This window comes from Biomphalaria glabrata, chromosome 2 (assembly GCF_947242115.1).
Source record: "Biomphalaria glabrata chromosome 2, xgBioGlab47.1, whole genome shotgun sequence".
In the NCBI taxonomy this organism is placed as follows: domain Eukaryota; kingdom Metazoa; phylum Mollusca; class Gastropoda; family Planorbidae; genus Biomphalaria; species Biomphalaria glabrata.
In genome coordinates, this window is record NC_074712.1 from 19,716,316 (window position 1) to 19,743,600 (window position 27,285).

General features: G+C 36.4%; 1 protein-coding gene across 2 annotated transcripts in view; it reads left to right on the top strand.

Moving 5' to 3' along the window:
• The first annotated feature begins 1,809 nt into the window (after window positions 1–1,809).
• LOC106071156 (uncharacterized) overlaps window positions 1,810–27,285 on the top strand; it is a 30,167-nt gene continuing 4,691 nt past the window's right edge. The window contains exons 1-13 of one of the 2 annotated variants that reach the window (XM_056019596.1): window positions 1,810–1,973; window positions 4,224–4,452; window positions 10,848–10,971; window positions 12,063–12,161; window positions 14,115–14,180; window positions 18,986–19,051; window positions 19,261–19,352; window positions 20,467–20,564; window positions 23,105–23,292; window positions 24,127–24,201; window positions 25,121–25,240; window positions 26,488–26,619; window positions 27,054–27,184. In XM_056019596.1, coding sequence (XP_055875571.1) covers window positions 4,352–4,452; window positions 10,848–10,971; window positions 12,063–12,161; window positions 14,115–14,180; window positions 18,986–19,051; window positions 19,261–19,352; window positions 20,467–20,564; window positions 23,105–23,292; window positions 24,127–24,201; window positions 25,121–25,240; window positions 26,488–26,619; window positions 27,054–27,184 — 1,292 coding nt within the window. In that variant the 5' untranslated portion in view covers window positions 1,810–1,973; window positions 4,224–4,351. The remainder of the gene's footprint in view (window positions 1,974–4,223; window positions 4,453–10,847; window positions 10,972–12,062; window positions 12,162–14,114; window positions 14,181–18,985; window positions 19,052–19,260; window positions 19,353–20,466; window positions 20,565–23,104; window positions 23,293–24,126; window positions 24,202–25,120; window positions 25,241–26,487; window positions 26,620–27,053; window positions 27,185–27,285) is intronic. The other variant, XM_056019597.1, reaches the window with a different exon arrangement.

The following is a 27,285-nucleotide window of genomic DNA, read 5'->3' on the forward strand; positions in this document are numbered from 1 at the left end:
GCTCCCCAGACCGCCTTGCTAGTAATGTCGGGGAGTCTACAATTTTATGAAAACAGCTTGATGGCAAATGCGCCGAACGACGAGGGAGGATCTTAGTCAGTAAGAATAACACATTAGGTTTTTTAAATAGAACTTTTTAATAGCAGGAAAATGCACTGTAGATACCTCAGAATATGCATTTTGTTGGTTTTCAATATCAGAAATATTGCTTGGCGGCGGGGCTTCGCCCCGCGCTGGGGGAGCTCCTAGCACTCCCCCAGACCCTTTGCTAGTAATGGCGGAGAATCTACAATTTTTCCACTAACTCATGGAAGAACCTATTCTAGGGCACAATAAACGTCTTCCAAAAGAATGAAGGGTCAGAATGTAATGAAGATTTTGTACGCACACACACACACACATAAATAGATATAATTGTTTTTTCGCCGGGGGGGGGGGGTCGAGGGGGGGGGAGAAAAAAATTAACCCCCCCAAACCCCCCCCCCCCCCCCCGAAAAAAAATCCTGGCTACGCCCATGATATATATATATATATATATATATATATATATATATATATATAGGCTCTCTCTCTCTATATATATATATATGTCTATGCTTGAGAGTCTAGTCACATAATGAAACTAAGCTGGTATCTTGAGTCCAGTAGGGAATCCGCGCAATAGGCGCCATTATTCGGTTTAGTATTTGAAAAGGATTGATCCAGTGACCAGGCGTGGACCGGGAACTCTTCCTCCTAAGCCCTGTCTGAAGGTGCCACGATAGCAGTGACTTGAGTGACCATTACTGGGTCATATCATATTGAAATTTCCCACATTTTATTTTCTCTCGATTTATTGGTCGTTTATCTTTAATAAACATTGCGCACTTTAAAACTCAATTGATCAATCTATATTTAAATTATTACATTAATTTTAGGCATAATTGAATTTATATTTGCAGCCCCCCCCCTGCCCCCATCAAATCAAAGACATCGCCATTAAGGCAAGTTGAAGACATCGCCATTAAGGCAAGTTGAAGACATCGCCATTAAGACAAGTTACACAATTTCAAAAACATTTTTTATAATGAACCTATCACTGAAATATGTTCAATCTTGTTATATCGATCCGATCGATCCGCAGTGTTTGATTGATTGGCAATGTTATCAGTGCTGGTGTAGGCCCTACTGTGTCGGTCTTGATCAACAAAAAATATTAGAAAAACAAAACAAAATTGTTTCACGTCAGAATTCAATTAGTCTAAAACTTCTTACGGTCTAAATACTTTTTTTATAAAAAAAAATTCCATTCGTAAGTGTCCATAAACATCCGAGAGACCTGGCTGGTATAAACATCTGAGAGACCTGGCTGGTATGAACATCTGAGAGACCTGGCTGGTATGAACATCTGAGAGACCTGGCTGGTATGAACATCTGAGAGACCTGGCTGGTATGAACATCTGAGAGACCTGGCTGGTATGAACATCTGAGAGACCTGGCTGGTATGAACATCTGAGAGACCTGGCTGGTATAAACATCTGGGAGCTTTTGCTGGTATAAACATCTGGGAGCTTTTGCTGGTAATTGAGAATGTCTTAGTTAAATGCACTATCTATAATAAAAGTTTACAAAGTTATTACTAACATTCCTGCTATACTTTAAAAAAAAAAACAGAAATTATCACACACACACAATCAACACGCACACACATTAAAAAAAACTATGGTCAACAGTTATCTAGATGTTCTCTCGACTTAACAGATAACTGGGTCAAAGGTCAGTTCAACACCATGTCACAACAAACACCGTGCCCTGGTTATTTGCATAAATCTATTATTTAGCTTCATCCACAAGCACAACGCCCACCTTTCGTTGATTTGTGAAGTTTAAAAGATCAGGCGTGGCGTGTTACGTAACTCATATATCTGTAAACAGTTGGACACACTGGACACTGTACACTACAACCTTACCACTTGCAAGCTAGATCCCAGTAGGTATGTACAATTATATAGGGCCTAGACATGTGATCGCCAGAGTTTTTCTTAAAAACATCAAGATCTATGGGAGCAAGTCATGTCGCGGGTAATGTTGACTTGTGGCTGTAGTCAAGTCATGTCGCGGGTAATGTTGACTTGTGGCTGTAGTCAAGTCATGTCGCGGGTAATGTTGACTTGTGGCTGTAGTCAAGTCATGTCGCGGGTAATGTTGACTTGTGGCTGTAGTCAAGTCATGTCGCGGGTAATGTTGACTTGTGGCTGTAGTCAAGTCATGTCGCGGGTAATGTTGACTTGTGGCTGTAGTCACTGAGTGACGAAGAGACTTCATTAGAGAATCTAGATTTATATCGCACAATTTTTCTTTAGGAAAGGTTGTTAGAAATTATTTTTTTATTGTTTTGTTTTATTTCTCGGTAGAAAGAAAAACGTTTAAGAACTAAATGAGCGAATGTCACAAATTCCGTTTAGTTGACAATGACTATATCATATGCAGAGACCAATCAATTAGGCCTAGATAGACAGGCCAACGAGAACATTTGGACTCCTTCGTTTTATTATGTTACCTCAGCGATTGGGAAAAAAAAAAAAAGAATATTTGTCGGTAAGGAAAATAAGAATTGTGTTAATTCGTTCTTTACCAAAATAATTATAATAATAATAACAAAATAATAGCGACTTTTGCCCTTGCAGGAGCCGCTAATTACAATGTGATCTTCAGTTTTAATAAGTTTCAAAATAATTCTACAAAATGTCAACGGGAAGTGGGAGAAAAACGTGTACACAGTGAAATAGGGAAAATAACTCCACATTTAAAGCCACAACTCACAATACCAATACTGTTGGATTTATTGCCTCTTTCGAGACCCCAAAAAAATTAACCGCTGACTTGAAAAAGAGAAGGGGGAGGGGCAAATCAGTGGGTTTTATTTGAATTTTATATTAAATATTACGCAAAATGCAGGGTCCTAAAGAGGTAAAGCCCCCGTGCCCCCAAATTACGCGATTTCCTAGCTATGTCCCTGATAATTACCAAGGATTAATTAAATAATTGGTTAATAATTTTTGATTGAGTCATGTTTTGTTAGGTACAGTAAATAACTGTGTACAATTTTAACTTGATTTGAGAAATTGGTGTGGGCGGTAGAACGCGTAAAAAAATGTGTGCCAGACAGAGTGAGTGGATATAAGCTTCTTATCTTATCTTATAAATTGCAACGTTACTTCAGAAAACAAGATGATTACGTCCTACGCATTTCATTTATCAATATAGCTATACATGTTCATCAGTGACTTAAACCTTGCTAAGTTGTTGGTTTTCCTGGCTGATTCATGCAACCCATTTCATTCTCTAATGGCACTAGGGAAGAAGGATCACTTGTATGAATTTAATCTAGCGTATGGAATAAGAAATGTGCCATTGTAAACAAGAGTGTCGTATTGACCCGCTTTGAGTAGGACATGGATAACTCTTTTCTACACTCTATGTGGTGATACTGTCTTTTTTTTAGACGCACACATACGCAAAAACGTATAAACTCACATGCAAGGACACACATAGACGTTACATGTTAACATTTCTAGTTATTGTCATTTCTTAGCTTTTCTTCTTTTTTTTTCTTTTCGTTTTTTTTAGGTGCTACTATATCGCCACCATATTCCTTCATATCGCTTTTCCTGCAGTCTCTCCCTGACAGTGTTTTAGTGCTTTAAGAACGTAAAGGAAATGTTTCAACTACAATATAGCTACAAAGTAGCCGCGTTCATTTTCTGTTCCATCACCCCCCCCCCCTCTTAAAACCCAAAATTAAAAAAAAAGAACAAATAAAAAAGAGTTGAAGAAGATGATTATGTCGTAATGGTTAAGGCCTTAGGTAAGAAGAAGCACTTGTACGAATTTGTCCTTGCATACGGAATAAGAAATGCGCCCTTCTCTTTCCTGTGTCTCATCATTTCAGTTTTTATTTTCTTGTTTCATTTGTAAAGATGTCTTTTATTAAAACCTAATGCGTTGTTTGATTTGTAAATCATTTCTTCTATATGATGATTTTCGAGATATATTTAGCTTTCTTTTATTATAAAACCTAGATAGTTTGAGTTATTAGTCTGTGCAATTGAAAATGTGGCTTATACACAAATATTTATGTTAAACATTTTATATTCAGCCACTTTTAGACTGAAACCTTTGCTATTTGAACATTAAATTATAAATATGTACACTTAATTACCGTTCAATTCTTTTCTTAAAAGGTCAAGATTAAATGGTGTACATTGACGCTTGGTTAGGTCCACCTGTGAGCTCGCCTGCTCAGAATTAAACCAATCTGTGGGGTGTACGTGAACTTGGGATTAAGTGCAGTCTAATCATTCTGTATTCAATGGATTACATTCGGATCGAAGGTGTCCTGATACTTCCTGCTAGAGTGGACGGGTCACCTGATGTCTTTCAATGTCCATGTTTTACTCTAGTCAAACCAAGGTCAGTAACTTTTTATACAAAGCTTATATCAACTAACTCTGTATGTCTATCTGTCTGTCTGGTAAAAAGTTTGTACACGTTATTTCTCCCACACTCATTCACGGATCAAGCTGAAACTTCGCACAATTATTCATTGACATAGACAAAATATGAATCAATAAAATAATGTAACCAATTGGACAATTAATTACTGGTAATTCATTATTTTGTTTAATAGCAACAAAGGAAACTTATAATTCATACAGATATGGCTAAATATTTGGGGTTTAGTCAAATTGATACTTTAAACAATAATTTATTGTACCTAACAAAACATGAATCAATGAGCGAACATACTAAATTAGTCAATTAATTATTAGTAATCAATTATTTTGTTTGATATCAAACAAAGGAAATAGCTTGTACATTATTGGTAGATCTAGTTTTAAGGTTTTAACTTCTTCCCCTTTAGATCAGCTTTGTTTGTTTGTTCTTTTTTATGATTGTTTTATATTTTGTTTGTTCTTTTATAACCAAAGGATTTTATGTTTCAATTCCTTCTACTAGTATGCACTCTTCGGTTCTAGGAGGATGTTAGGAAAATTTTGAGTTGAAAGTCGCGTTTGTCATGGGTTCGATCCCATACTGGCCAATTTTTTAGTAATGATCTGATCCAATCAAACCCGATCTAATCTGGTTTATGATCCGATCCTATTGGATACTACGCTGCACAATTGTGTCTTGTACATTTGTTTCTCTAGAACCTTCAATGTCAAGGTTTTTCCAGTTCTGCTCAATTCTGATTAATATTTTTATTTTTCCTGGACACCCCCTCTTTCTCTTGCCTTGTGGGTTCCACTTCAATGCCTGCCTTGTGGGTTCCACTTCAATGCCTCCACTTCAATGCTTGTCTTGTGGGTTCCACTTCAATGCTTGTCTTGTGGGTTCCACTTCAATGCTTGTCTTGTGGGTTCCACTTCAATGCCAACCTTGTGGGTTCCACTTCAATGCTTGTCTTGTGGGTTCCACTTCAATGCTTGTGTTGTGGGTTCCACTTCAATGCTTGTCTTGTGGGTTCCACTTTAATGCTTGTCTTGTGGGTTCCACTTCAATGCCAACCTTGTGGGTTCCACTTCAATGCCTACCTTGTGGGTTCCACTTCAATGCCTACCTTGTGGGTTCCACTTCAATGCTTGTCTTGTGGGTTCCACTTCAATGCCTACCTTGTGATGATGGTTGATCCTTCACGCAAAGTGTGCCCAATCTAACCCCTCATCCTTTTATTTCTTCTTTGCTTGTTCTACAAGAACTTTGGTTGGTTCTCTGTTGCTGATGTTGTCTGCTCAATGGGTGTGAAGGATTCAACGTAGGCAGCTGTTAATAAAAGTTTTTATTTTTCTAATCGCAGTTTTAGCTGTCCTCCAGAGCTCGGTTCTATAGAGACAAAATGGCGCTAGAACTAAAGAAGCGAATCTTTGTTACCGATGAAATTTCTCTTGAAGTCCAGAATTTCTTGAGCTCTATGAGGCGACTTTTGCTTTGCTATTCCTTGCTTTGGACCCTCGCTATTTTGACCCACATTGGTTGGGAGAGAATATCTAGATCTATGTCGTCTGCAAAGTTTTTGGTAGCTTTGTGTTTCCAGACTATTTGTTGACTTGCAATACACTACGACTCTGCCATTTTGATTGTTCTAGTCAGTGCTGAAGCTAGATTTGTTCTAGTCAGTGCTGAAGCTAGAATTGTTCTAGTCAGTGCTGAAGCTAGAATTGTTCTAGTCAGTGCTGAAGCTAGAATTGTTCTAGTCAGTGCTGAAGCTAGAATTGTTCTAGTCAGTGCTGAAGCTAGATTTTTCTTTTCGCATTATTGTTGGTCTTATAGTTCTGGATATGCAACATTCATCACTTCGGGGTTAAGTATTAGAATTATCACTTAATCATACATAGTTATTACATAAGCTAAGATCACACCTTCTTTTCATTTCATTGAAACTTTCTTGTTAAAATATTTTCTTGCAAGTGTTTAGTAGTATGACTGTACTACTGCCAGAGTATCATCAGGATCTAGTGCCTTCCTTTTTGTTTTCACTGCTTTATATTAAAGCGTCGACTTTGTTGGTAAACATACATCTATTTATAGATACTATCAGCTTCTTGGTCAATCTGAATCTATTTGTTAAAACTCCCTCCATTCTTACAGATCTTGAGCTCATGTAGGAACTGTTCTTTTAGCAGCTCACTAAACAGCTCTTTATGTTTTCTTCATTTACATTCACATTTACATTCACATTTACATTCACATTTACATTCACATTTACATTCACATTTACATTTACATTCACATTTACATTTACATTCACATTTACATTCACATTCACATGTACATTCACATTCACATTCACATTCACATTCACATTTACATTTACATTTACATTCACATTTACATTTACATTTACATTCACATTCACATTTACATTCACATTTACATTCACATTTACATTCACATTTACATTTACATTAGTTTGTCGATTGCTAATCTTTCTTCCTTCCCACTGCAGTGGCAGCCACTAATTGAGAGCTGCTTCTCAAAGTGCAAGCTGAAAACAGTCAACACTTGAATGAAAAGGAACAATTTAAACTTGAAGGCACATCTACATTGAAACGTAGGAGTGTGTCTAATAAGTGACCTCGACAGACTTTATCAGTTAGTCGAATGGAATGTTTCTAAATCAGCTGCTTCTACCACTGACATGGATAACTTTCTCATATCAGTGTCAGCAGCGTAGCTAGGGTCGGTTAGTGTCAGCCACACCCCCAAAAAATAAGGCACATTAGATAATAATAATAATAGTATGTGAAAATAACAAGAAAGCCGCACTCCTCCAGCAACAACAATTATTTTCATTTCTCGGGAAGTATGACTCTGAATGTGGAAAATATCAAATGGTGGTATTGTTTTTGATGACATGGGCTACGCCACGAGATTCCCAAATGTGACAAAGTCGTCAAGGCGGCATACTTAACGAGGCTGCTGAAATCAATATCCCAAAACAAGAGTTTACCATGGAAGACAGAGTTATCAGGTCTAAAAATAACGAACAACATATCTGGTAACTCTCACAAATGTCTAGCATATGAAAATATAGAGGGACCACATTGGCAGGATGTCCACCTTTGTCAGGATCCGCTATCAGATGAACGTTGGGAAACATTTGGTCCTGACACATGATCTGACTGAGAAAAACACGCGCTTTCAACTATAAGTACTCATTACAATAGTTTTCAAATCTACCAACTACTAACTCTACTGCATAGGGGTTAAACCATAGGGGTTAAACCATAGGGGTTAAACCATGGACAACTATCAATGCATCTCGATATGATCATTGAAAATTGTAACATTATGCCTACGAGTTCGACGATTGAGGTTGAGTGCTATATTTCTCATGTATACACAGATTAAGGATGAGTGCTATATTTCTCATGTATACACAGATTAAGGATAAGTGCTATATTTCTCATGTATACACAGATTAAGGATGAGTGCTATATTTCTCATGTATACACAGATTAAGGATGAGTGCTATATTTCTCATGTATACACAGATTAAGGATAAGTGCTATATTTCTCATGTATACACAGATTAAGGATAAGTGCTATATTTCACATGTATACACAGATTAAGGATAAGTGCTATATTTCACATGTATACACAGATTAAGGATAAGTGCTATATTTCTCATGTATACACAGATTAAGGATAAGTGCTATATTTCTCATGTATACACAGATTAAGGATAAGTGCTATATTTCTCATGTATACACAGATTAAGGATGAGTGCTATATTTCTCATGTATACACAGATTAAAGATAAGTGCTATATTTCACATGTATACACAGATTAAAGATAAGTGCTATATTTCACATGAATACACAGATTAAGGATAAGTGCTATATTTCTCATGTATACACAGATTAAGGATAAGTGCTATATTTCTCATGTATACACAGATTAAGGATAAGTGCTATATTTATCATGTATACACAGATTAAGGATGAGTGCTATATTTCTCATGTATACACAGATTAAAGATAAGTGCTATATTTCTCATGTATACACAGATTAAAGATAAGTGCTATATTTCACATGTATACACAGATTAAAGATAAGTGCTATATTTCACATGAATACACAGATTAAAGATAAGTGCTATATTTCACATGTATACACAGATTAAAGATAAGTGCTATATTTCTCATGTATACACAGATTAAGGATGAGTGCTATATTTCTCATGGATACACAGATTAAAGATAAGTGCTATATTTCTCATGTATACACAGATTAAAGATAAGTGCTATATTTCACATTAATACACAGACCCAGACGTGACCTGCCCCCAATGATGCAGACAAAGCCGATGTTCGCATAGGGGTCTGTTTAAGTTCTCTTTTCGTTGTCTGCTACTTTTTTTTCAAAAATGTTAAATTGTGTTTGAACCCTAATGGTAAAAATGAGATTGAAAGAATTGTCTGAACATTTTAGCTTATGTCATTTAAGTTTTAATGTAAGCATGGCGTCATTTCTGTATACTCTATCCTAAAATGTAATCCTGTGTTTCTCAAAATGTGTTTCGCTGCAATATTTATAAAAAAAAAATCGAACGTTATTTTCTTCAGTTTCCTACAGTCGTGAGAAGCAACTCTGTCTGCCTGTCTGGTCAAATGTTTGAACACGCTATTTCTCCCACAATTATTCATTGGTGAAGACAGTACATGAATCTATAAAAAAAAAAATATAATTAACCAGTTAGTCAATTAATTACTGGTAATTACTGGTAATTAATTATTTTTTAGATACCACCAAGGAAGAGTATTCCTTCAGTAGTCACAGATATGGCTCACTATGTGCTGTTAGAACAGTTAGATAAGTGTCACACCTTTTTTCTCCCACACCCATTTTCTGATAAGTATTTAAGTGCACTAAAAATGGTTAACCCCCCCCCCCCCCCAAATGAAATCCCCCCCCCCGAAGGGGTGATCGGAATTTAGTGACAGATTTTTTGCTTTGATTCTATTTATTTTAGGTGAGATTTAAAACAACTCCATCTCTTCCCCCAACGCAGTTAAGGGGGTTTTGAGTTTAAAACCTCCTACCAGGGGCTTTTGCAGTCAAATCCCCCTCTTCTATAAAACAAAAACAAAAAAAATCCCCAAATTCCAAGAGCATAGCTAAGTAAGATTTTGATTTTAAAACCACCTCCGAAATTTACGTTAAAGCCCCTCTTCTATATAAGACTATCCAAACATATACATATACATACATACATATATATATATACACATACATATACTATGCAGTCACCAGATTTTATGAGCGTAGCCAAGAGAGGTATTGTGTTTGATGCTAAAAAATACTTCTTTAATACAAAAAAAAAGCAAATTACGCACTCAAAATGCTATGAGCGTAGCCAAGGGGGTTTTGAGTTTAAACCCCTCTTCACTGGAATTTGAAGCTAAAAAAATACCTTTTCAATATAAAAAAAAGCAAATTTCACACTAAAAAGTCTATGAGAGCGTAGCTTTTATACTGGAAATAGTGCTTTGCGGCGGGGCTACGCCCCGCTCTGGGGGAGCTCTCTGCGCTCCCCCAGACCCCCTTGCTGGCAAGGGGGGGGGGAGTCTACAATTTTCCCACTAACTCCAGGAAGAACCTATTCTAGGGTACAATAATCGTCTTCCAAAAGATTGAAGGGTCAGAATGTAATAAAGATTAATTATGTACACACACAATCACACATATGAATTTTTTTAGGGTTCCCCCCACCACCCCCACCCCCGAAAAAAATCCTGGTTACGCCCATGATATATATATATAGGTCTGTGGTGAAGCACTGAAAACTCCAGGTAGAGCTGCTTACTTGGATAATGTTCTCGTTTATTTGTGTCACTAAGTAGAATGGTGTTGCGCTAGATTTCGCATGTAAGATTTGATTGTATAACTTTTGATGTAGTAGTTCTTTGGATCTACCAGAGGATTTTGTTCCTAATGTTTGGTATTGAAACTAATACTTTCCTATAAAAAGTAATTCATTTATTTTTAAAAAATGGTTAATTGGAATTTCTGGCCTCATTATCGTTAGGCCAGAATATTATCCCGTTAGAATTAGATGAAGGATAATAGTGTCGTGACTGTAGTCTTTGATTTATTTGGTCTCTTGTAGTCCTACCTTGCGCTGTTTGTAGCCATACAGGACACTGAAGACGGAACAGGGTGGTTATAAAAGTGTTAAATAAAGAATAAGAATATTACTTGACACATGTTCTATCTATAAGGGGGCGTTACTCGTGGATCAAATGTTTAGGATCAATGACAACTATTTGTTGAACGCTCACGTCTTTCTTCTGTCTCTAGCTGGGTCCCAGACGACAACGCCAGACACTGTGAACTGTGCTCCACCAAATTTACTCAGCTAAAACGACGTCATCACTGCCGCATGTGTGGTGCTGTTAGGTGTGGCAAGTGCTGCAATGAGAAGGTGAGGACAACCACATTAACCACATTGAAATGATTCCGATCAATTTATCTTATCATATAAAATACAGACGTTACTTCAAAAAAAAAAAGATGATTACGTCCTACGCGACATGCATCTAGTCATGTATGCTAACAAATGGTTTAAATTCTGCCAAGTCATTGGTTTTCCTGGCTGGCTCAGGCAACCCATTCCATGCTCTAATAGCACTAGGGAAAAAATAGCGATTGTACAAATTTGTCCTAGCATATGGAACAAGGAATGTGCCTTTATCTTTGTGTCATTTAATAGAGGAATGAACAACAATTAGTAAAGTACTCAATTGTTGAACTGAATGTCACAAGCTCAAAGTACCCAACTGTTGAACTGAATGTCACAAGCTCAAAGTACCGACACTGGAAAGGATTATTTTTTCGGAAAAACGTTTAAATGAAACGGGGTGGCTCAGTGGTTAAGCACTTGGCTTCCAAACCTGTGGTCCTGGGTTCGAATCTCGGAGAAGACTGGGATTTTGAATTTCGGGATTTCTTAGGGCGCCCCTGAGTCCATGGGTACCTGACTCAAGTTGAGGAAAGTAAAGGCGTTTGGTCGTTATGCTGGCCACATGACACCCGGCGCGTTTACCATTGTTAATCGTCTGCCCTATAGATCGCAAGGTCTGAAAGAGGAACTTGACTTTTCCTACTTAAAGACGTTTCAGTTATGTCTTTGATTCATGTCTCCCCCGTATCTGTCTATAGAAAATATGTTAGTAACGCACCACAAACAGCTAGTAATAGTACCTATACATCATTAATACATGATTAGTGGCAAGCGTGGTCGAGAGGCTAAGTACGCTTGAACTTGACTTAGCTTGGCAAGCTATGAAGGGAACTTGAGGAGAGTTGTGTTTACTGAGCGCCTACAGGCAGCACGGAAAACCTTCTCCCAGATGCCCCTCTCTTCCCCACCCCACCCCCACCCCAACTGGTCCACAAATGAGATTGGATATAGCGCTCTGAGCTTGCTATAAGTATACTATAATTATTATTATTATTATTATTATTATTATTATTATGAATTGATTCTTCCGTTTTTTGTTCCTTCTCTGTCAGATTCCTTTGCCACAACTTGGTATTGAAGATGCTGAAAGAGTCTGTGACTCCTGTAGGACCGTGACAGAGCTTGTAACAAAGTCAAGGTCATCTATTGAAGTAAGATTGACGTCTGCTAACTTCACATTGATAACTGACTCACTTCGTCGCATCTTCTATTTAATCTTCAAAAAATCTTTGGATAATAGATCCATCTTCTTTGATGCCTTCCACTCTATAAATTTTTTCTTCAATTTCAAAATTAAGTTAAATAGCATCATTATTGGACATTCTTAAAAGTAGAAAAAAAAGCTTGAATAAACAATTAGAAGAATAGCTAATAGGTCAAGAAAGATCCAGCTCCAAATTGAGTGCATTTCAAATCTATTGTTTTCGGTCACAATGTTCTACAATGTTCATGACCAAAAAGTAACCTTACATGGTTGAGCTGCTTTAGCCAACTTCATTCGAATTTGTTTTTTCAGATTGAATCAGGCATGAAGAGAATACTACATTCTGTGACTGTTTTTCAGATAACTAAATCTTTGTAGATATTGAAACGATTATGTTCGATTTTTAGGTGTCAATACAATGCACGCTAACAGAAAACAAGATTGCAAGAAAGTTTGTCTTAGAATACAAACTCAGAGGCGGCCCTCACCAGATCCGCCCATGAACAATGAATATTCAAGCCATAGGCTTGTTTTGATTATCGATAGTTGTTTTTTTCTAAAGTAATAAAAATTTCAAAGAATCATTAGGCGTTGTTTTTTCACTTGAAAACTATTATTGATAGTGAGATTTTTGACTTACATTTATTAATTTTTTTTTTTACCCAAAAGGAAGGAATTAGCTTTTCGGTATATTTTCTTGTTTTTCGACCTAAATGTTACAGACAGACGACACAAAAGTAATTTCGGCTTTTTATCTTTGGAGGGGGGGGCGCTACAAAAATACAGATTATTTCAGACTTCTGGGGGACTAACATAGCCCACCTTGTACAGGGAGGGCACGCCACTAATCAAACCACTGTGTAATAAATTTTGGACCTTAAATAATGACTATCTCCGCTTCTACTAAGTTCTACTACATCTAGTCATACAATGATACATTTGGTGCGTTTGGACACATTTATTTTCTGCTTTTGTACAGCATTCATGCTTATAGCAATGCTGCAATTTTTTTAAATAGACCATCTTGGAAAAAAAGTATTTGGGAGAAGGTTTCCGTGCTTTAATAACAAAAGTAATTTTTTAAAAATATTTCTGCTCATGTCAGAATTCTAACTTGTGCCTCCACTGATACGTAGCCTATTATAAAAGCTTTCCTCCACAAACTTTTTTCATTTAAAAAAGTGGTGTATTTTTATGAGAAAAAAAATGCTTGCATATTTAAAATTATAAATTAAACATTTCGTTTTAAGGAACTAAAATGCAGCCATTGCACCAGAAATTTGCAAGATCTAAAATGTCATAATATCGGATTTTCAATATCTTTTCTAGTTTCTGTGATTTAAATGGGACAGACGGACACACAGACCACACAAAACTAATAGCGGCTTTTCACCTTTCGGGAGCAGCTATAAATCTGAATGATCTTTTTTGGTATTCCATTTAGTGTATAGGCGACATGAAATGTGAGTTTCAATAGAGCGGTTTGCTTTCTATGTCTCGGTTGTTCCTTCAGAATTTATGATTTTCACATCCTAGCCCAAACTTCCTGAACAAGGAGGGGGCTGAGGGGCAGGGTTCGAACCAGGGACCATCTAGACAACAGTCCAGGGCGCATAGCAATCGACCAGATTGTTGTTGTTGCGGCTTCTCTCATTAGTATGCAAATGTCAAGTAGATCAATTGCCAGTAGTAGAAAGACAATCCGACCTATTTGTGTCACAATACTAAAACCTTTAGTGCAATATAATCGTATGTAGCCAGATTTCTCTCTCTATTTTTTTTTAGGATTCGTAAAATGTGCTTAAATATTAGGGTGGTTTCTTTTGTTTCTGTTTTGGCCATTAATGTCTTGATTGTGTATGTCTCTGGCTCAGTGATGGACATTTTCCTTTACTTCCAGACCTATCTAACAGACTCGGCCAAAGGCTTGGCCTCGTTTGCAAAACACGACAAACATTTGAAAAAGGTGAGCGGCTTAAACACTATATTTGTGTATGGCGATTGTACATTATATTTTAAACATACATCTTTTCCAGAACGAGGCAATGCGAGCACTTCCGTTGTAGAACATTGTAGACAACGAAACATTAGCCCCTAGGTAACAAATGTGTGTATTATCCATAGACATATATATATAGACTGGACGATAAAGTAAAAATTATTATGGGAAACATTTGGGAAAAGATACGTTTGTATGAGTTATACAGCAGTTATGAGCAGTGTACAATTAAAAGTATTTATAGTTTGTTTGTTTTTCAGCCATAACCTATATAATTGATAGAACCCCTTCTGTATTATTATATCTCTAATCGTGCCTAATTATAAATAGTTTTAAATGCTAGATTTAGATCTAGTCTATATAAATACTATAGTAAAAAAAATACTACTTACTACTAGTACTATACTACTATACTTTACTATAAACTATAATTGTAATCTGTATAGTCTAGTCTATAGTCTATAGTTAGTATATAGATAGTCTAGGACTAGATTCAAGATTGTCACTAGATCTATAATCTATAATCTATACTTATACTAGATCTAGTCTATAGTCTGCATGCATAGATGATAGACTGACTAGTTTAATAGTTAGTAGTAAAAAGTATGAAAAGTATTAGACCTAGTTATTACAAATATTAGTCATATTTATTAGATTTAGATCTATCAATATTAAACCAGTGACAGTCACAGTGTCAGTGATACTGAATTATTCTGACTTACTGAAACTGAAAGTTAATGTGTTGTGTGTGTATAATATTCAATTTTTTTCAACCTTTAGAATTTATCCTTGGCCTATCGTACTACGAACATTAGAACACGTTCTGCTCATTTTCTTTGACTTTTTTGACTAAAAACTAATTCTAACAATTTGAATCGATAAGACGACCGCCATACATTAATAAAGAAGCCATGTCAACAAACATAGATCCACATCACAAACCTATATATATTTGCCTATGTCTATGATTATGAAACAAAGGCAAAATATTGGGAATATGGCAGTTTTGTACTTTTCAAAACTAAAGATCATAATTATATATTGGCTGAAATGTTAGTCCTAGAATTTATAGCTCGATTGCCGCCATTTTTTTCTCACATAGATAGAGTACATAAAACATATTTGACTTCCCCCAAATAAAAATAACTTCCTACTTCCAGTCTATATTTATTTATGTCTATGGTATTATCTTACGATGGGTCTCGTTTTGGGTATCAATATGGCGGAAACCTTTTAGTCTTCTTGTGTATGCAGAGGTGTTTTTTTTTTCTGGGGAGGTTGGTGTGGGTTAAAATAATTATACCTAACACTAAAAGTCACAAAGCGAAACATATGTGCAGGGGTAGAGCTATAAAGCGGTCATTTCATTTGGGTGGTAAAAAAAAACGAAGAAGACTCCAACCAAAAACAAAAGCCCATTTTTAACGCAACGAAGCACGACCATCCAAAAGTATTAAAATCAATGGATCTTCTCAAAAGGTGTAAATATTGACTATCGTGCAAATGAAGATGAAATTTGCAACAGAGTACAATGGAATCGCTAGAAGTCCTATTTATAGACTTTGCTATCTTTAGGTTAGGGACATCAAAATCTCAGTCTTCACCGAGATTAGAACCAGGGACCGCCTGAGTTCAGAAGCCAAACGCTTTACCACTCAGCCACCAAACTTATATGTAATTGATGTTTTTTTAAATCAATGTTTACATAACTTGCGACGAAAAGAAAACTTAAATAAACCCCCCGGGCGTACCTAGTTCTGTGTAATCATGGGAAATTCTTTATTTATTCTTTATCTTCGGAATCCAAAACAAACGTTTGATAGTAACTGTCTCTGTAGTCAATCTGTTTCTGTGCTTGTAAATTGTATCCAGGGGCGTAACTAGGGATTTGGGGGCCCGGGGGGATTGACCTCTTTGGGGGCCCCTTGCATTTTGACATTCGACATATGACATGAGATAATGTACGCAAAAATAAATAAGCCCCAAATCAAATTGGTTCAGTATATCAGTAAACTTAACAAAAAGTAATCATCAAGACTATTTTAATGAATAATACCGTTGTTTATTAGTTAAATAATGCACAAGTGACAAATCTAAATTGATATCGCTTCACGTCGTGCATTCTGTGCAGCAAAGACATCTAAAACATCAACTACATCGATACTTTCTAGTATTTGTGACTTCACTGACATTAAAACCATGATAAGCCTTTCTTGCGTCATTGTGCTCCTGAAATAGTTTTTGATGAACTTGAGCTTTGAGAATGATCTCTCACATGACGTAATGGAAGTGGTCTGAGTTAGCGGTATTCGGAGGAGGTTGCAAAGTTTGAGCTCAATATGTCTATTGGTGATTGTATTACTGGTTTGTTAATGAAATATGCTCGTGCATCAATGACATCATTGAAAAAGCGATTTTCCATTTATTTCATCATACAAACTGGAAAAGTAGCACAGTTTGTCACAAGCGTGTCTTCATCTAACAGGTGTCTTGGTTCAAGAAGAAACCCATAGGTATTCATTTTCTTTCCAGCCTTTGGAATCTGCCCTTCATCTCCATATGAAATTTGTCCAGCACTTCTGTCGTATTACGTTTGAATTGCAGTTCTATTGACAGTCCTACATTAGAACTCAACTTTCCATCAAGTCTTTTCTTTCTTCTGGTTGTTTTGATTACTGGGAATCCATAGTATTCACTACCTTCTTTTGCTTTTTCGATGGATTGGGTTTTTATCAGTTTGTCATCATTTTGCAGAAAGCATGAAAGGGTACTAATTTCTTTAGCAGCTTCCCGTATATGCAGTCCATACTTTTGTAGCTTCTTCCGAACTATATTAATTGGGCGCAGGAGCTTTGACCAGAATTCAAGATAGGCAAAAAATTCTTAATTTTCCACTGTATGAAGAAGATTCTGTGCTAATATTATATGGTTTTACGTCATTGTTGGTTGTTTATGTTTTGTGCGAAAGCAAAAGGATTCAGAGCATACAAAAGTGAGAAAGATCCATATCTCGTTAAGCTCGAGTATAGAAATACTCCGATAAGTAGACTGCCGTATTCACCATCACAATTGCTGACGAGTAGAAGACTCAGGGAATGATTCCAACTGATCACAAACTATTGAAACCATCGGTAGCTCAAAATGCAGAGACATTACTCAACGAACGACAGATGAAAAGAAAAGTGAAATACGATGCAAAAGCAAGACTACCTAAAGATTATTCTGTCGGAGAGTTCAAACATGGCAGAAAGCAGTTGTCATAAAAAAACATTCATCACCCAGATCTTACATCATAAAGACAAACGGTGGAAAAACATACAGAAGAAATCAACGCTTTTTGAATAAGAGTTTCAATGAAGACATCTCTGGGTACTATGATACCGATGAAGACAATGAACTGCAAACTGTTGGAACAAACGAAACAGACAGTTATAGACCAACGTCTAGAGAACTTGTTGTGCCAGTCAAGACAACCAGAAATGGACGAATTCTTAAAGTTCCTAGTAGAAAGGGCCGGCCTTAGACCACTGCAGCCTATGCGGTCGCAGTGGGAACCGCGCTTTAATAGGCCCCGCGCTAATTCCAAGTGTACATTATTAAATTAAACCATTATAACGTATATAAAATAACAGGTTTTTCGCGACCTCCTGATTTTCCAGGGCTCCAGGAAATCTCATGAAAAGGCAAAATATACGATAAAGTCCTGAACTTTTTTTGAATTTATTCAAATCTCCTGAAGAATAGACGAAATTGACATTTTGGGGTGACAATAAATAAAAAGTGACATTGCGAGCTTTCATTTGATAAAAATTTATTGCAAAGACGAAAGTAGGCCTATTTTCTAATTCAAAAAAACATTATTTTGACATTATGCTTATCCCTACCCAGACTAGGCCCCGCTCGATCTGTTTCGCATAGGGTCCCGAAAATGCTAGGGCCGGCCCTGCTAGTAGATATCACTCTTAAGAACTTTAAAAGGAAGGGTGTGATAATAACTTCAAAAGGAAGGATGTGCTAATATTATATGATATTACGTCATTATTTTTTGTTTATGTTTTGTGCGAAAGCAAAAGGATTAGATGGAAATAAAAAGAGTTTCCATTGGATTGAGGAAAGATGAATAGAGGGGTAATAACTCGAGTGTGAAGTTTAATTGTGAAATTATAGACGCCAAACCCGAATAATTGACTATTCTAGCATTATTAAGAATAACTTTTAGATCTGTTATACTTGATTCTGTAAATTTTGCTTCAAGGTTAATTAGTGTAGCCATATAATACTCGCCATTTAGATCTATTATTAGTAAAGGTAACAAGATACCTGGAATTCGCTGTATATCATGCAGTTTTATTCGTGGCAACAAAGTTTAAAATGTAAGACTAATTTTAGTTTTTAAATTTGATCTCTGTGGGAAAAAAATATTTTTTAAAATGTCAACAAAGTCAACGTACTGATAGACCTAGATCTAGGTTTAGTCTTTGTTATAAATTTAATCCATAAATGTTGAAAAAAAAAGACACCCGTTGACACTATTTGTCAATCAAACATATTAATTTATGTATTTACAAATAAATTTCGGACACCCATTTGGGGGCGCCCCCCTAGGTGGGGGCCCGGGGGGATTTTAAAATTCTCCCCCCCCCATCCCCCCCCCCCTTAGTTACGCCACTGATTGTATCTCATATTCAAGACTAATACTTTATAGTAGTTTCAAGGCCTAATCTTTCTGTGCATGAGGCTAAGTTGTGTTGACTTTGTGTTTCTTTGTCTAGCTGATTGAACTCGGAGGCATGCAGGCTCTCATCACACTCGCATCTACAGACAATAGCAACGTTCTGGTACGTATACAGAGAAGGTAACGTTTGAGTCATGAACTTTTTAACAATGCTTATATTAACTTTCTCTTTACGTCTGTCTGTCAGTCTGTCTGGGTGGATACCTCAAAGAATTGGCTCACTATAATATCAAATATGCACCAGTCAATGTTCTCACTCATTCACAATGAAATGGATGAAATAATTCTTTTCTCGATTATTTTGTTCCCCAGAGTCACGTGGTATCCGGTCTCCAGTCTCTATCCACACACACAGTTCTACATCGCTATTTAGCAGACGCAGGAGCCATTAAAGCTATTTGCAAGTAACTAAAGCCTCAGGCACAGCTTGAGCACGTAAAGGCCTTGCGATGAAAACATTGCCCCCCCTCCCCCAATTGTAAAAAGAAGTCTTATAAAAACAAAGTGTTTTTTCAAAATTCTGAATTTTTACGCTGAAGAGTTATGAAGTCTCTTACATGAAATGTTTCAACTTTGATAGTTTACCCTAAACGAGTTGGTTGGCGGAACGCCAGAGTGGCTGACTCGATTGTTAGGGTTGAGTCACTATTAATAAAAATATTTTTCGGGAAAAAAATAAAGTCTTTAATCTTTGTGATGGTCACCCCTAATTTCGTCCACTATTAACTATTAGTTTGACACTTCTTGACCCGCCTTATAAAAGTCTTTAATGGACGCATAACTTTTTCGTGTTTTTTTTATCTTAATAGATATTCGATCTATTTGACATTTTCATCGAATCAGATTTGAAGAGAATATAAAAAAAAATTATGTGCCTCAGTATTTGCTAGTGCAAAGCTTTCAATAGGTGCAATATACATGTCAGAAAGTTGTTTTCAACGCTTATATGACTTAGTCTGTCTGTCTGGTCAAAATCTTGCACGCATTCCATTCTCGGACCAAGTTGAAACTTTGCACAATTATTTATTGTCGATGACAACACTTGAATAAAAAATGATTACCTAATTAGTTAATCAATTAGTTGTGGTTAAATTATTTGATTCATATGGAAAATGTACTAAATTAAGGCTAATGTAGATCGTTAGACACAAATTCAAAATATCAATGAAGTAATAAAACCTTCAATTTGTATAAGTACTTGAATAGTTCAGTGGCTAAACAAGTTGGCCTCCCATTATGAAGGTTCGAGTTAAAATTCCAACTCGAGAAAACCTTTCTTTAAAATTGTATTTGAAAATGCAGCACGGAAACCTGCTTCCAGATGATTGAAAACCTAATGTATTCACATTCATTGATGCAATGTCACTCAACATTTGCGAGTTTTTAAAAAGTTTTTAAATTAATTTAACCTGTTTCGTTTCGTTTTTTTTTTCGTACTTTTTGTTCTTGCACTCTATGACTTATTGAAAAATCAAATTGTAGTCCTCTGAACATAGACGTATATGTTTGAATATGCAGAATTCTGAGTACAGTGGGTGACAGCAATGAGCAAATAGCACTGGATGGTATCAGCTCTCTGAAAACATTTTGTAGCGTGGCCAACCTTAAAGCTAAAGGTAACACAATGTAGTGTGTGTGTGTGTGTGGGGGGGGGGTTGTTATAAGCTTTTTTTTTTTTTTTCGTTTTTCTTTTTATGTATCTAATATATAAAGTAGAATGTTAGGAAAATGTGTGTATGTATTTACTATGCATGTATGTGTATGAATCAAAACAGTATGATCAAGCTTGATCAAATTTAACATAAATATTCCATTGATCATGACGTGATAGTAGTGTATGTTTAATGTCCCTCCCCAGGGGCGGACTGACTATATGGGCATTCGGGCAAATGCCCGGTGGGTCGGTATCCAAATGGGCCGGTCCATTGGCCTCCTTCAGTCAAAGAACGACTATGGTTCATCTCGAACACTTTTTCATATGGCTGTGGAGCCCTATTTTGGAGAGACACTCCCGTCCACATATATTGCAGGTCAAGGTGGCTTTCGCTTTTCTTCAAGAGCTGAGGCTCATGTTTTCTCGCTGTCCTTAGCTTTCTTGGTCACCGTCTCTCTCCAACTAGTGCGGTCTAAGGCTATGTCATCCCAATGGTCAGTATCAATGTTCACTGATTTTAAATCCCGCTTTATCACCTCCACCTAACGGAAGTGAGGGCGACCAGTTTTTCTTGAGCGAGACGCAAGTTGCCCGTACAGAATGATTTTCGGGATGCGATTGTCCTCCATCCGGCGGACATGTCCTAGCCGAGCCTGACTAATTTCATCGAACACATTTACCGCAATAATGTAATAGGATACATTCGTAGACAGTGCTACGAGTAGGCTTAATCCTTTTAGGGCCTGAACACTTTGAAATTAAAAAGCAACTTAAGGCCTATATTCCTTATAAGGATATAGTGTTCACAACTATCTATACATTATCAAACTTAAAATAATGATTTTGAGGACAGGTAGATTAAAATTGGATGTCCATCATATTATATACAATTTTTGGGCCGATTATATAGAAATGCTCGGGTCGATTTGGACATCCAGTCCTCCGTCCCTGTCCCTCCCACAACCTTCAGTTCCTTAAATAAACAAATAAATGTATCTCTATTAAAGAACGAAACTTTTAACGTTTTAACAAATTGGGAAAACCCTTCTCATTGTATGTTATATTTGAGATATTACTATCAATATATATATTATTATTACTATCAATATATATATATATATATATATATATATATATATTGTTACAAATGACCAGTGACAGGAAGAGGTTAACGTGTGACCCCGACGAGATAACACAGCAGCGGGTGTTCCCTGGAATGTACATGTATAAACAGAGACAGGATGTGACGTGTCCTTACATGTTATTCCAAAAGGTACTAGCAATGTCCAGTGACAGATAGAGGTCACAACTTGTGACCCCGGCAAGATGACACTGCAGCCAATGTTTTCTGGAATCTACATGTATAAACAAAGACATGATGTGACGTTTCCTTACGTGTTATTCCAGAGGATACTAGCCGTGTTTGTGCAACTTTGGACAAGCGATTAGGGACTCTATATAAGCCAGAGAGTTAATGTGAAAGTCAGTCGTATGGAGTCGTGAGTGAGTCGTCGGTACTGGTGTCTACTGTGCGAGACTAGTAGAAGAGAGATGTGTACGACTCGATGCAAGTTAACTAGGGTAGAGTTAACTGGAGTGGACTACTGTCGTTAAAGTCTATACAGCGAACTACAGTGGACTTGAGCCGTTACAGTCGATACAGTCGATGTAAGACGTGTTTGGCTCTGATTCGGTAGACTTGAGTACGACTTGGTTCAGCTTTGGGAGACCTGGAGCGACACTGGGAAGTGTGTCGTTGGTCTGTTCTGTGGAATACGGCTCGATGCAAGTTGAGAAATGAATTGCAACGAAGTAAAGAGATGAATTGCAACGAAGTATAGCTAACTGTAAACTGACAGATATTGTACAGTCTTCTACGCTTTTCTACATGTTACTGTAACAAATTGTTAGAGTTAATAGACAATAAAGTTATATGAAGCTGAAAATTGAGTCGTCAAGTTCTTTGCAGTGTTTTTATTTGTGTGCCTACTAATACATTTAGCCAGAAGATTCAGAAATACGTCACAATATATATATATACAAAGTTCCCCTTTCAGACCTTGCTATCTTAAATGCAGATGATGTAAAAGGTCATATGTTTCTGTTGTGGCCTATGGTTAACGAGAGTGTCATGTGGCCAGCACAACGACCATTCGCCTTTACTTTCCCAAACTAATGTCAAGTATTCATTAAAGCTGGGTGGACTCTTAGGCGCCCTAACGATCCCGAATTAAGAACCCTGTCTTCACTAGGATTTGAACCCGGGACCCCCGGTTCTAAAGCCAAGCCACTCTGTCACAGTTACATGACCAGTATATCATTTTATGTGTGTATGTGTTGTGGGGGGGGGGGGTTATTACTTTTTTACCATGCCATTCGTTTTCTTCAGTAACAATGATTGGTATAGCAACTACTGTTGAAAGCTTAAACTTGTAACATGAAGAAAACTTGAGACCCTATTCGCTTACCTTAAAGTACAACGCGATATATATCTCCATGTAGCTTTGAGTGACGGTGGCATGCAGCCAGTTCTCAACCTGTGTTGGTCAAGGAACGACTCTGTGGTCATCATGTCCGTGCACACACTCAGTCAGATAGCAGATAATACCAACACACACCCGGCAATCTTTGACAGCAAGATGAATATAGTGCCACGTCTGCTGCAGCTGTCGTCTTGCAGTGATGAACAGGTGGGCTGAACTGTTTGAGTTTGAAAAAAAAAAGGGGGGGGGGGCGCTAGAGAGCAAGAGAGATAACAAACAAAAAAAAGAAATAGTAAGAAAGAGCGCCAGAGAGCTAGAGAAAGAGAGAGAGAGAAATAGAAACCAAATAGAAAGATTTAAACATAGATACAAAACTATCGAAATGTACAAATATTTTAAAATAAAAGCTTATATTGATTGAAGTGAAAATACCGCTAAACGGCAGAATATATCTCACTATTGCAAGATTAATCTCCCATTTTGCTATGTAAAACAAAATTAATGAATTACTACTTATTGATAAACTAATTGGTTAATTTTTGGATTGACTCATGCGTTGTCATGGACATTAAATAGTTACGCACAATATCAACTTGATCCGATAATGGGAAATGGGAGAAAAAAGGGTAAAAGATTCTGCCCAGACATACTTACAGACAGACAGACGGAGTGAGTTAATATAAGCTTTGGATGTGGGAGAAATAACGAATCTAAGGGCACCAACCCTACATAGTTAGCCATATCTGTGAATACTGAAGAATTTATTTCTCCTGTTGGTATCAAACAAAATAATCGATGACCAGACACTAATTGACTAATTTGTTCATGTGTTTTATTGGTTCATGTCTTGTCTATGTCAATCAATAATTGTGTAAAGTTTCAACTTGATCCGAGAATAGGTGTGAGAGAAATAATTGATTGAGTGAGTTGATGCAAGTTGTGTAGTGAAAAAAATGTTTGTTTTTTCGTCTCAATAGCTATAGCCAGAGGTAGTTTGTGTTCTAGGATTTACTTTCAAGCGCATTCATCTCTTGTCTTTAGGTTCAGGAAGTGGCTCTCAAAGCGTTAGCCATCTTGTCGACTGGTTTACCTCAACACAAACATCGCATTGTACAGGTCAGTGGTTAATAAATGGCTTTTTCTTTTAGCCACAAGTATTACAGTAAGTTTGAATTTGACAAAATTGAGTTAAACTGCTAATGTTTCTATAATTGCCTACACTTCGGGTGGAAACATTGGCAGAAACTAAACAAAAGTGTTTCACTAAGTAGATCATCTAGTTCACTAAGTAGATCATTTAGTTCACTAAGTAAATCATTTAGTTCACTAAGCAGATCATTTAGTTCACTAAGTAGAGTATTTAGTTCACTAAGTAGATCATTTAAATCACTAAGCAGATCATTTAGTTCACTAAGTAAAGTATTTAGTTCACTAAATATATCATTTAGTTCACTAGTAGATCATTTAGTTCACTACGTAGATCATTTAGTTCACTACGTAGATCATTTAGTTCACTAAGTAGATCATTTAGTTCACTAAGTAGATCATTTAGTTCACTAAGTAGATCATTTAGTTCACTAAGTAGATCATTTAGTTCACTAAGTAGATCATTTAGTTCACTAAGTAGATCATTTAGTTCACTAAGTAGATCATTTAGTTCACTAAGTAGATCATTTAGTTCACTAAGTAGATCATTTAGTTCACTAAGTAGATCATCTAGTTCACTAGTAGATCATTTAGTTCACTAAGTAGATCATTTAGTTCACTAAGTAGATCATTTAGTTCACTAAGTAGATCATTTAGTTCACTAAGTAGATCATTTAGTTCAATAAGTAGATCATTTAGTTCAATAAGTAGATCATCTTGTTCACTAAGTAGATCATTTAGTTCACTAAGTAGATCATTTAGTTCACTAAGTAGATCATTTAGTTCACTAAGTAGATCATTTAGTTCACTAAGTAGATCATCTTTTTCACTAAGTAGATCATTTAGTTCATTAAGTAGAGGTTCATTAACATTTTTTTTTCAATAATAGGAAAATATCAACGCAGAGAATTGTCTGCTTAGAGTATTGGAGAGCAATCCTAATAATCCTCAAATATTATGCAACATGGCTTGTCTGTTGGCCAATTTGGCAACCAATAGTGAAGACCAGGTGAGAACTCTTGTCTACATTTACAAACGTATTTAAATTTTCAAAAATGGATGAAAATTTTAAATTACAATCTTTTTGGTGTATCCGGCGTACATAATGCGAAATTATTGATAAGCTATATTTAGAAAAAAAAAAAACAACATATACTTTTTTGGCACTTTTCAACACTGTAGAGTCAAATTTCTAAAATCTATTTTGCTTTCTGTAAAAATTCATATTTTATTTTTGTTTTTTCTTGTTGTGACCAAATTAACCAGACTTATTTTGTTGTCTGTTAATTTCAAAGTCTCATAATCCTCCTGTTTCTAAAAACAGTAAAATACCTCTTCAGATCTCTGGATCTTATAGGGCAGATAATATGAAGGTCATATGTTTCTGTGGCCGATAGTTAACAAGGGTGTCATGGGGCCAGCACAACGACCAACCGACTTTACTTTGCCAAATGATTTCAGATACCGGTACCATTTGGAGCTGGGTGGACTCAGGGGCTAAATTGAAATTCCCTGTCAGTCAAACTCGAGACCCCTAGGTTCAGAAACCAAGCGCATAGCCACTCAGCCACCAGGCTCCCTACCTTTTTTTCTTGAGGTTCCATTACATTGTCACGACATTTCTCCATTTCACTTTCTCTTTATTTTTCTCTATCACTGAATTGTTTTGCCTAAAGAACGCAAACAGCTATCAAAAATCAACGGGCCAACAAAAAGCAGATTACTGTGAATGATTTTATTGAGAAAATCCTCAACAACTCTCCGTATCTTCTTAGAGTGGGCTTTGAATTGAAAGAAACAAAATTTTTCAATGTATTTTTAAAAAATGTTGAATCAAAATTCGTAAAATACAAACAAGTTTTTTTGAAAACACGTACGTGTGTGTGTGTGTGCTTTCGTTCATAAATAAAAATATCGTTCTTTTCTTTATAATGTAGGTTGTATTCTGACTGGTAGAGAATGTTTCATGTTGGGACTATACATTGCCTTAACCCTTAAGATGCGTGTGGTAGTTTAGCCTCTAAACATGAACATTGTTATTTCATTTTTCATGTCTTATTTGTAAAACAGATCGGCACTTTAAGGGTTAAATGATACTAGAAAGTAATTAGATAAAGTGACTAGTTGTTTTGTAAGTGAAAGTGAAAAGGGGGAGGAGGTACATTTACATTTCAAACAGCAACTATGATCTCCCTACGGCAGTATATTTTAAGATTTACACCCACTTACAGTCTGAGTTGTGTGTTATTGTTACAGGCATCACTTCAAGGCATGATGTTTGTCGCATGTCAAAAGTTGCCGTCTGCTGAGGCCAACACTGAGCTGCTGTGTCATCTTACTAGAGCTCTTGCCAACTTTGCAATTTATAAAATTAATTTAAGTTATCTGGTAAGTAGACTCACAGCAATGGGAAAATAACATTTCTTTCCAACTTGATGGTCTTAACTCTCATTGCTTTATAAAAATCCTTTTTTTATTCAAACTTTTGTTTTAAGATCCTTTATTTGACGAATATATGTAGGCCGCCCCTTTTTTTTTTCTATCGCTAGCAACCCTCACCTCTTTTTATCCGCTAATTTTCATAAGTCCTTCTCAGAGATTACATCAGAAAACATATTGAAAGAGAAACACGCATTACACACTCCATAACACCCCTCCCTCTCTTTGTCAGCGCATTACTGGTGTATAACTGTAGGACTTCCAATAGGAACCATTGCGTCTTAATTTTATTTAGACGCATTTAGAATTCATTATTGAGTATTTGCGAGGACGCTGCCTTTAACAAACAAATCACTGACTTTGTTTTCAATTCTTTGCTTCAGATTAACTATGTCGTGGATATTATTCGCTATGGTCTGAAGTCTTCAACAGTACCTGTCCAATCACAGAGTATGAGATTGCTGCTCAGTCTGCTAGTTGCTTCACCGGCCAGGATGGCTTCTTTACTCATTAGGTAAATATCTAATAACCATTAAACTCTTTAGAAAACCAACACAAATAGAATACTAAACCAACTAGCGATCATTAAATTAAACTAAAGTAGTATAGTAGGCC